At 34.1% G+C, this 12,371-nt stretch overlaps 1 protein-coding gene across 1 annotated transcript in view; it reads right to left on the reverse strand.

Moving 5' to 3' along the window:
* The window catches only part of DNAJC1 (DnaJ (Hsp40) homolog, subfamily C, member 1), a 144,624-nt gene that overhangs the window by 74,944 nt on the left and 57,309 nt on the right, over positions 1-12,371 (reverse strand). Inside the window, exon 9 of the mRNA XM_010860058.1 lies at positions 7,316-7,479. Coding sequence (XP_010858360.1) covers positions 7,316-7,479 — 164 coding nt within the window. The remainder of the gene's footprint in view (positions 1-7,315; positions 7,480-12,371) is intronic.

The raw sequence follows: 12,371 nt of genomic DNA on the forward strand, positions 1-12,371 counted from the left end.
TGAGCATCACTTTACTAGCGTGTGAGATGAGTGCAATTGTGCAGTAGTTTGAGCATTCTTTGGCATTGCCTTTCTTTGGGATTGGAATGAAAACTGACCTTTTCCAGTCCTGTGGCCACTGCTGAGTTTTCCAAATTTGCTGGCATATTGAGTGCAGCACTTTCACAGCATCATCTTTTAGGATTTGAAATAGCTCTACTGGAATTCCATCACCTCCACTAGCTTTGTTCATAGTGATGCTTCCTAAGGCCCACTTGACTTCACATTCCAGGATGTCTGGCTCTAGGTGAATGATTACACCATCATGATTATCTGGGTCATGAAGATCTTTTTTGTATAGTTCTGTGTATTCCTGCCACCTCTTCTTAATATCTTCTGCTTCTGTTAGGCCCATACCATTTCTCTTCCAACAACACAAGAAAAGACTCTACAAATGGACATCACCAGATGGTCAATACCGAAATCAGATTGATTATATTCTTCACTGCCAAAAATGGAGATGCTCTATACAGTCAGCAAAAAACAAGACTGGGAGCTGACTGTGGCTCAGATCATGAATTCCTTATTGCCAAATTCAGACTTAAAGAAAATAGGGAAAACCACTAGACCATTCAGGTATGATCTAAATCAAATCCCTTATGATTATACAGTGGAGGTGACAAATAGATTCAAGGGGTTAGATCGGATAGACAGGGTGCCTGAAGAACTATGGACAGAGGTTTGTGACACTGTACAGCAGGCAGGGATCAAGACCATCCCCAAGAAAAAGAAATGCAAAAAGGCAAAATGGTTGTCTGAGGAGGGCTTACAAATAACTGTGAAAAGAAGAGATGTGAAAGGCAAAGGAGAAAAGGAAAGATATACCCATTTGAATGCAGAGTTCCAAAGAATAGCAAGGACAGATAAGAAAGCCTTCCTTGAAAAAAAAAAAAGAAAGCCTTCCTTGGTGATCAACGCAAACAAATAATTATACTAAAAAGGTAATAGTCAAGATTCATTGCTTCCTAATTATTTTACTACATTTTATTATGTATGCCCTTGAGGATATACACATCAAGTTTATCTACATGATGGGAGTATTACAAAATGGTAACATCACCACTGCATATCTCTTCCAACTCCACTTTCAGTGACTTCTTGTTGACAATTACAAATCAGCCATGATGGGAGTAGATTACCACTTAATTTGGCAAACATTAAAATAGAGGCTTCTTTATTCTCTCCAAAGAGTTGATTAAAAAAAAAATTTATCAACCTACCACTCCCATAGAGAATACTCCCGTGAGGTAGTCTAAAAAATTTTTATGAAGATGGCTATTTTAAAATGAGTAACAATATAAAATAATTTTAAAATGACTTTCTGAAATATCATTGATGACATATAGGGACTGTTATCTTAAATGGTACTAAAATATAAATTAGATAAACTCTGGAATACTTCCTTAACATAAAAAGTGCATTGTATTTCATAAAGAAAATATGCCATCCCTCTTGAACTGAGTGCTATGACTCTGGGGGTTTAGTTTTGGTTTGGAGTCATTATAAACAGAAATGAAGAGGATTTGGCATAATGGTAGAATAAGAAAACACCAAGTCATTGCTGAATACTTTTCAGGCCCATGCTCACAGCAGCCATCAACCTTTTACAATACGAACATTCTGGAAGTTGTTTCCCTGATAAAGATATATATGTCCTTCTTTATCAATTAAATGACCTTCTCTTTTTTACATTCACCCACCTATTATCTCTATTCAAGTATCTCTTTTCTCAAAATAACCTGATTTTATTTCTGTTGTTTTTTACTCATTTTTCTGCACTCACCATAACTCTTTCAAAACATTAAGTTTCTGTGTATAATGGAAGAATGTGAAACTGAGGAGGGCAGCGCAGCCATGTTTCTTACAACTTTCGGGTTTATCTGAGGAGTCTTGCCTTATGCGATGAGGAAGAGGCTAGATGGATGGGGCTCTAGCCTCCCTCATTTTGACATTAACCAGAGAAGCTCTCAGCCTTTTGTATCTGTCTTTCATATATTGGGGTTCTGTTTAAAATGTCATCAGGAAGGAAAGAGGGAAGGGAAGAAAGGATGGAGGAAGGAAGGAAAGATGCAAGGAAGAAAGAAAACGAGTGTGTTAGAGAGCTTAGGTATGCACATATGTTTGTGTGTGGGTACATGCGTGCACATGTACCATCTATAATTATGAAAGGTGTGTTTGGGTGTATTTTGGATACAATAGCAATAGGCAGATTGGGTTTATTCATGGTTAAAACATCAGTGCATTTTTAACTGAATTATAGGCATTATATTGTATATATACACACACACAAAGATCTAGTTAATTTAAATTGCTAGCATTTGAATTTTTTAAAATTAAAATTTAAAGTTAGGCTATGTAGATAATCTAGGTTTTAAGGAAACAATTCTCTAAGTTTCAAATCTTCACACGGTTACATTATATGTGTTTTTAAAATAATACCAAGTGTTGTATATTATTTATATAACAAGGGCAACAGTATCTCTCAAGACAAATAGAAACACAGAATACTGGACAGAGATAAATAAAATGAGAAATCCCCGAGAAAACAAACTTTAAACAATAAAACACAACGCTAGATGGAATACTGTCTTTTCCAAGAATACAGCCAAATACCTTTTGAATTAAATAGTCTTTCAAGTTTGAAAAGGGAAAATAAATAAATGCATTGATTTAAATGACTAGAAATGCATTTACTTTAAAGACCTTTCTTTCCCCCCCTAGAGCAAGTAAATCAATCAAATAGTAAAGACGAAAGTACAATAATGACTTTAAGACAAGGGTTCAAGGAAGATGAAATAGTGGCTACATAGAAGATGGGTGTTCCACAGACTTTGTTTTGAGGTCTTCCATCCTAGTACTAACCAGGTCCCATCTAGCTTAGCTTATGAAATCTGACAAGGTACAGCCCATGGCAATAAGGATGGAGGATAGTGATTTTATTTCTTATTTTATTCATTGCAGCCTCAGGGAGAGAGATAACGAGAACAGGAATGAAATGCAGGTCTCCTACATAAAACACTGCAGAACATTACCACTAGGTCACCAGGGGGATGAAGAAGAAACTATTTTAGAAGAGTTTATTTGTTATAGTATTTATGGTGGGAAATTATTTTGCCTCATTAAAACCTCACTTTTTAAAATCATATACACGAATGATTGTTTTCACATAAAAAATGTCTGAAATCTACTATTAGACTTAAAAATATTTAACTACACTGTTTCAGAAATGTTAAAAAAATAACTATCACCAACTTACGTCAGGCAATTATAATCAGAAGTAACTACATTTATTTTTTCATCCAATATTTCAGCATGCATGCTCAGTATCTTCAATCATGTCAGACTCTTTATGACCCCACAGATGCTGGCCCACCAGGCTCTTCTGTCCATGGGATTCTCCAGGCAAGAATATTGGAGTGGGTTGCCATTTCCTCCTCCAGAGGATCTTCCTGACCCAGGGATTGAACCCACATCTCCTGCATTGAAGGCAGATTCTTTATTCACTAAGCCACTTGGGACATCTGCTATTGGACTTAAAAATATTTAACTACATTGTTAAAGAAATTTTTAAAAAATGACTATGACAAAGTTATGTCAGACAATTATAATCAGAAATAACTTTTCCATTTCACTTTTCATCCAATATTCCTACTCTGAATATTTGTCATCTTTCACTTATTGCTTCAAAGTGCTTTGGCACTGCCACTAATGAAAGCTATGGCAAATTCTGGGAGAAATTACCTGGGTTTAACCCCTTCAAGAGCTTACAAAGGTTAAGGAATTCCATAGATGGATTAATGCCTATTTACTTACACTGGTTGAGCCATCTAAAATTCCTGATAACGAATGTTTTTTCCTTAAAAAACAGCAATCCCATATGACTGAACTAAATATATTACAGTCTTCCTGATAATCAGACATTCCTTCCAGATGGAAAAAATATTACTAATTTAGGGTTCTTATGAGAGTTAAATGAGCAACTTGATGTACAGTAGAACATGGGGCAATATCTCACACAAGATGTAAAGGAAGATGATGATGATAAAATCCTCTCTCCATTACATGATTTAAAAGCAATATTTTATGAGCGCTTACAGACACAGTACTTAAAACTACTCTGAATATATACTGGATAAAACAAAAACGAATTAGGGAGATTATCAGAGAAGCTCTTGAACAAAGTTAATCAACTTTCTTAATACAAACAACATAGAGGCCAACTGGGACATATCTTTCTCTTCATTTGTTTTCCACTAATAAAAGGACAAAATAAAAATTTAAATGTAGACGAAAACTTTGAAAATGACAGGAAGATCCAAAAGAAGGATGGAATAAAAGGAAAACTCTTTGTTTTAGGGTTTCTCAGTTTACGAAATGTTTTAACATACATACTTTTATCTCTAAGGTAGAAAGATAATTTCACACTATTTGTATGGTGTTAAGTAACAAGAAAATGAAAATCCACATGATATAGGCAATAAACAGTGATGTTAAAACTAGAACTTAGGTCTTCAAATCTTAAGAATCCATCAGAAACTGAAATTAAAAATATAATTTGGAATAGTATAAAATATGAAATATTTAGGGATAAATTTGACCAAATATGTTCCTAAGAGAAATTAAAGAAGATGTAGATAAGAGATATATACCATGTGGGTCAAAAGACTCAATATTTTTATGATGTCAGATTCTCCCCAAATTTATCTATAAATCAATTCAACTGCAATAAAAATTCCAACAGAATCTTGTACAAATTGACAACTTGAATCTAAATTTATTATAAAGAAATGCAAATAACTAGAATAGTCAATACAATCTTGAAAAGAAGAAAACAGTTGGAGGATTTCTACTATCTGATTTCAAGGCTTATTACATAGCTTATTATCAATACAAATTGTACTGGTGTAAATATAGATATACAGAATGGCTAAAATCGATCTGTATATCTAACACCAAAGGTTGGCCAAAATGTGGAGCAACTGCAGGGCTCACACACTAGTAGTGGAATGTAAAACTTACCACCACTCTGGAACTCAGTTTGGCAACTTCATTTTACTACATGGCATTTACCCAAGCGAAAGGAAGGCATAATTCCACACAAACATGTATACAAATCTTCATAGAAAACTTAGTTATAATGGCCAGAAACAAATGAAATTTCCATACACTAATACATTTTAAAAACTGTAGTGTACCCGTACACTAGACTGTTACTCAGCACTAAAAAGAGAAAACTGTAGGAACATGAATATGGATAAATCTCAAATAGAGTATGCACTATATGTTCCTATAGAAATAATACGTTAGATCATGCGAACTAACCCACTATGCATTATTCAGTTCAGTTCAGTCGTTGTCGCTTAGGCATCTCCAACTCTTTGCGACCCCATGGACTGCAGCAAGCTAGTCTTCCCTGTCCTGGATTATTATTCAATATAATGGATTATTATTCAGTGATAAAAATAAAAACTACAGATACACTCAAACACTTGGAGGGATTTTTAAGAGCATATTATGAATTTGGAGGGATTTTAAAGGCATATTATGAATTAAAAAAAAAAGTCAATCTGAGCACCTAAATTAGCCTTTATGACATGTTAGATGAGATTGAATTAATAAACATAGACAGGACATTCCATCAAAAAGCAGCAGATACACATTCTTCTCACATACACATGGATCTCCACAACAGATCATATGTTAGCCCACAAAACAACTCTTAAATTTATTTAAGACTGAAATCAAATCATATTCTTTTCCTACTACATTGGTACTGACATTAGAAATCATTTACAGGAAGAAAAAAACATCACAAATGTAAGATGATTAAGCGTAAGATCATCTGAATAGATGTATTTGATAGAACTGGACAAAAACTCATTTATGGTAAAAACTCTCAACAAAGTTGTGTATAGAGGGAATGCACCAAAACACAGTAAAGGCTGTATGTGACAAGCCCAGAGCTAACGTCATCCTCAACACATGAAAAGACGCTCAATATCACTATTCAGTAAGGAAATACAAATCAAAACCACAATAAGATATCATCTCTCACTAGTTAGAACGGCTATTATAAAAAATACAAGAAATAACAAGTGTTGGCAGGGACATGAAGAAAAGGGAAAGCTTGTGCACTGTTGGTGGAAATGTACACTGGTCCAACCACTGTGGAAAACAGTATAGAGTTTCCTCCAAAAATTAAAAATAGAATTACCAGATGATATAGAAGTTCCACTTCTGGGTGTTTATCTGAAGAAAATGAAAAACACTAATCTGAAAAGATATATGCACCTCAATGTTTGTTGCAGACTATTTACAATAGCCAAGATATGGAAAGAACTTAAGTGTCCACTGATGGTTGAATGGATATAGAAAATGTGACACACATATACACAGACACACACAGGAATATTATTCAGCCATAAAAATAAGGAAATCTTGCCATTTGTGACAACATGGATGGACCTTAACAGCATTATACTAAGTAAAATAAATCATATAGAGAAAGACAAATACCAGATGGTCTCACTTTTCTAGAAGAATCTTAAAAAAACAACCCCCCCCCAAACTAATAAGCTTAAGAAAATGAGAACAGACTGATTTTTAAAAGAGGTAGGGCTGTGGCAGTGAGGAGTAGATGAAATGGATGAAAGGGTATAAATAAGTAAGTCATAGGGATGCAATAGCATAGTGATGATACTTAATAATAGTGTTCTGCATATCTGGAAGTTGCTAGGAGAGTAAATCTTAAAAGTTTACCAAAAAATTTTGTAAACATGTATGGTGATCAATGTTAACTACACTTACTGTGGTGGACATGACCCAGTGTTGGCAAGACTGTAAAGTAACTAAAGTTTTCAATCCTGCTGCTGAGCTAGAAATTGATACAGACATTAAAATATATATATATATATATATATGTAAGAATTATTTACTTGTTGACCCTGTGACTTAATACACTAGTGTACAAAGGTTTTAACTGGGTTTGCCATGAGATAGTTTACTGAGCTCTATATCTATTAATATATTTTAGTACTTTTCAGTATGTGTTTTACTCAGAGCAAAATTCAAAAAATTTACCTGTTTTGGGGATTCCCTGGTGATCCAGTGGCTCAGACTTCATGCTCCCAAAGCAGGTGGCCTAGACTGGATCCATGGTCATGGAACTAGATCCCACACGCCACGACTAAGAGTTCTCATGCCGCGACTAAAGATCCCACAAGCCGCAACTAAGACCCGACACAGACAAATAAATATATATATATTTTAAATTTACCTGTTTTTTCTGTGTTCTGTTCCTGTTTTCTAACCAGTCATCCATTTGTTCCTCAATTTCTTCTATAGAAGTTCCATGATCATAAGATTGAATATATGTACTTTCTAAAGGCGTATATACAGGAAATTCAGGTTTTGGTTTTTTTATTTTAACTTTCTTCTGTTCTAAAAAAAAGTTTAAAAGCACCAATTAAAATAATAATAAAAAGAACTAAAATTTTATTCATAGACCTTATCTTGAAAGAACATATATATTGTTCTTTCATAAAAATAGAATTACTTTACTTATATCAGTTTTAAGTTTTATTGTGCATTATCCATGGCATTGTTTTAAAATAAAACTTATAGATGTTGATGACAGATGATTTATTATATAATCCCCATATCAATTTGTGTGTATCTTTAGTTTTCAAAGTACTGTTCATGAAACACTCATGGTCATAGCCGTAGTGAAAAGAGCCTGGGCATTAGTGTTTTAATCCTACCTTTACTACCTAAGAGTTGCATAATACAGGGCAAGTAACTTAACCCTTAGAACAAGTGTCCATTTTCATTCTGTAAAAGGGAGTTAAATCTAACCTCATCAAGTTGATGTGAGGAAAAATATATATACTCTACCACTCCAGTCCTCTTGCCTAGAAAATCCCATGGATGGAAGAGCCTGGTGGGCTACAGTCCATGGGGTCGCTAAGAGTCAGACACGACTGAGCGACTTCACTTTCACTTTTCACTTTCATGCATTGGAGAAGGAAATGGCAACCCACTCCAGTGTTCTTGCCTGGAGAATCCCAGGGATGGGGGAGCCTGGTGGGCTGCCGTCTATGGGGTCACACAGAGTCAGACACGACTGAAGTGACTTAGCAGCAGCAGCAGCAGCAACACATTACTTGGCAGAAAACTAGCTCTTAAGGGTATACATTCATCTTTTCAATATTTTACAAAGGCAAAATATAATTTGGTAGCATCAAGGGTAGTTATCAGCAGATGATTATCAGTTTATCAACTAGCCTCTCCATTAAATCCCTTCTTGATTAGCGTTGACACTGAGAAGCAACTCTACTCTTGGTCACTACTGTCAAACTCATCCATCCTTAGAACCATATCTTCTCCATCCTGTGTATGTGTATGTATCTGTGTTTACATGCACTATAATACCAACATAATAAAATCAATATGATGTTGGCACATGAAGAGACAAATTCCTAGAACAGATCAGAGAACATAAATATTTCAGTTCAGTGGAAGGAGGATTTAATAAATGTTGCTGGCACAAATGAATATCCATTTGAAAGAAAAGTGGACACAACCTTACAATGTATACCAAAAATAAATCACAGTTGCATAAGAGACTTAAATTTAAAAACCAAAACAATGAAAATATTGAAAAAGAAACCTAAAATACTAACTATACTATTTAAAGTAAGCAGAAATCTTAACTAAGGCTGAAAACCCAGATGCTACAAAGATAAAAGACAGAATAAACAAATCAAGAGAGAACAGATTTGGGAAGATAATCTACAATGCAGAGTACAAACAGAAGATATGCATATATAGAATACATAAAGAGATCTTATAACCTGACAGGATAAGCAGCCTAATAGAAAAAAATGGCCAAAAAAAAAAAAAATGTGTATTAAGAATACAGTGTTATGGGAACAGTTGTACTTTAAAAGGTTGTTACCGTACCTAAAAATCTACATGGTATTGAGTACCATATTATCCTATACTGCATCAGTACCTGTGTATATCCAAGCTTTTCAAATGGTGTCTTAAAAAAAACCCTGATACCGTAAAAGGAAATTAGTAACTTAAATGACATATGAGGCTAATTTAAAGGTATAAAAATATAATTCAAAACGGATCAATGACCTAAGTGTAAGATCTAAAACTCTGATTTCTTTAATATGACACCAAAGGCACAGACAATGAAAGAAAATAGAATTAGACTTCATGAAAATTTTAAAATTTTGTGCATCAAAAGATATCAATAGAGTAAAAAGGCAACCCATATTATGAGAGAAAATATTTGTAAATCATATATCTGATAAGGGATTATATACTGAATATACAGAAAACTACTAAAACTCAACAAACGATCTGATTCAAAATTGGGTACAGGACTTGAATAGTCATTTCTCCAAAGAAACACTTATTAGGATGGCTACAAGAAACACACACACACCCCAACCAGAAAATAAATGGCTACAAGAAACACACACACACATACATACACACCAGACAATAAAAACCACTGGCAAGGATATGGAGAAATTGGAACTTTGTACACTGTTGGTAAGAATGTAAAACTGTACAGTACTACGGAAAATAGTGTAGCAGTTCCTAAAAAAAAGTAAAGACAGAATTGTCATATGATCCAGCAATTCCATTTCTGGATATATATCCAAAAGAACTGAAACCAGGGGCTCAAAGAGATATTTGTTCACCCAAGTTCACAGCAGAATTATTCACAATAGCTAAAAATTGGAAGCAACCCAAGTGTTTAATGACAAATGAATGGATAAACAAAATGTGGTATACACATACAAGAGAATATTATATAAGGTACAGAGTTTTTATTTGGTCATGTTTCCAAATGTACTGGAGTTAGTGATTTGTTATATTACCTTTTCATAAGTTATCTCAGAGAGGAATCTTCCATCCATGAGCATCCTATATCATCAAAGGAAAAATGTTCTAACCCATTGGGATTACATCTGCCCTATCTCCTTTGTCCTCTTCTCCACCAGTCCCTGAATCAACTTAAAAATAAGCACTAGCATCTCCTTTTGTCATGAGCCTGAGTTTTCTATAGAAATCTGTCTTCCATTACCTTAGGGAAGGTGAATGCTTTCCCGTCTTGCCACCCTAAAGAGGCAAATTCTGTCTACCATGTTCTTACTGTCCCCTTGGCAACCCTAGTTGGGCCCATCACTGGGGTATGGGGTGGGGACCACAAAGCCAGAAGAAAAACATAATGTCTGGAACAATTGTTTCTTCAGATTAAAAAAAATTACTTCTTAAAAAAGAAGGATTTTGATTACTTGCTTTTGCTTTTGTTCTTAACTCATATAAGTACAGAGGGGAAAAAAGGGAAATAATGAGTTTTCCTTCTACCGTTGATCCCCTCTTTGTCTAAATTTTAACCTTTCAATCAATTTCTTTATAGAATTACTCATTTTTTTTTCCATTCACAATATGGGTTTTCATTATAGTACTCAGAACTCACATCTATTGACTTAGACTAAAACTCAGACTGTATAAAATATTAACACTGAAAAAACCTTATATCAATACATATTCAATTTATTTATAGCAAAAACATAAAGTTGATTAAAAGTTTGTAGTAAAGAAAATGCTCAAAAATTTCCAAATAGATCACATTTTTTCCCATAAAGACTTCCTAAGAGAAAGATACATATTTATTTTTAAGACACTACCCTTTTCAGACATCCCCCCTAAAACACCATTTTAGTAAGACTACCACACCCCACTCAGTGTAACTCTGGGGTAGCCCTCAGAGGACACTGCACACAGTCTCGGCAGTAAAGCAGAAGACTTGAGGGCAGATTAGCAATTAGGTCATGAAAAACAGGCAGCATAAAATAGCTATTGCTAATCTGCATGAGATGCATTTACTCAATTAGGCAGATGGAAATGTTATTATGAACTCAGTATTCCAGTGATGGTCTTTAAAATTAAGAAGGATGGGGGCAAATGAAATGCACACTGGGGGATTTGGGGCCTTGATGTATTAGTTCTAAAGTATACAATGTAGAACACTGTAATGAAGTTAACAAAATTAATTAAAAGATTCTTTGCATGTAACCATGAGAGACGACATTTAAAAATACATGACAGTTTTTGACATTATTAACAGCAATGTGACTGTTCTTTAACTTTGTTAATGTTGATACCTTCACCTTTTCTATTAATAAATTTATTACTGAACTGATACCAAAACATGAGCAACAAAAGTCTTATTACTCAGAGTTTAGGATGAGTATTGTTTTTAATAAGCTTTCTGGCATTTAGTTTCATCATTTTCAGTTTGAAGAAACCATAACCAGGTAATGAATTTTCAAACTTTCTAAAAAATTATTTTATTTGGAGGCTAATTACTTTACAATATTATAGTGGTTTTTGCCATACATTGACATGAATCAGCCATGGGGAATTTTCAAACTTTTCAGAAGACCATCACACATTTTTGCTGGCATACAGAGAATTTTCAGATATTCACCTATTGTAAATTGTTTCTTTACATAATATTTTAATTAAACAATAACAAATTACTATAACAAATGTCATATGATACCACTTACATGTGGTATCTAGAAAATGATACAAATGAACTTTTTTACAAAACAGAAACAGACTCGCAGAGAAAGAAAACAAACTTACCGTTACACAGGGGAAAAAAGAGGAGGGATAAATTTGGTCTTGGAGATGAACATATTATATATACCATTACATGTAAGGCAGACAGCCAACAACGACCTACCATATGACACAAGGGACTGTATTAAATACCTTCCAATAACCTATAATGGAAAAGAATCTGAAAGAGTATATATATAGCTGAATCACTCTGCTGCATACCTGAAACACTGTAAATCAACTTTATTTCAATTAAAAATTTTTTAAAAGAAAGCATTATTAAATCTGCATGAGAACTGCTATCAAATTCTTAGGGAGAACAAAAGTCTTTGAACAATTCTGGAAAAACAGTCATGAAAACATGACTATGAAAGCAATGAAATTAGTATATTCAAACTGTCTCCACAGGTAAATTTTGGTTTAGTTTGACATTTTTCTCTTCCTGTAAATGTGGATTCCCTTCACCTCCACTTTTTGACTAGTCTTAAAAGGCATGTATGATGTGAGAGTTGGACTATGAAGAAAGCTGAGCACTGAAGAATCGATGCTTTTGAACTGTGGTGTTGGAGAAGACTCTTGAGAGTCCCTTGGACTGCAAGGAGATCCAACCAGTCCATTCTAAAGGAAATCAGTCCTGAATATTCATTGGAAGGACTGATGCTGAAGCTGAAACTCCAATA

Source organism: Bison bison, unplaced genomic scaffold (assembly GCF_000754665.1).
Source record: "Bison bison bison isolate TAMUID 2011002044 unplaced genomic scaffold, Bison_UMD1.0 scf7180017864461, whole genome shotgun sequence".
NCBI lineage: Eukaryota > Metazoa > Chordata > Mammalia > Artiodactyla > Bovidae > Bison > Bison bison.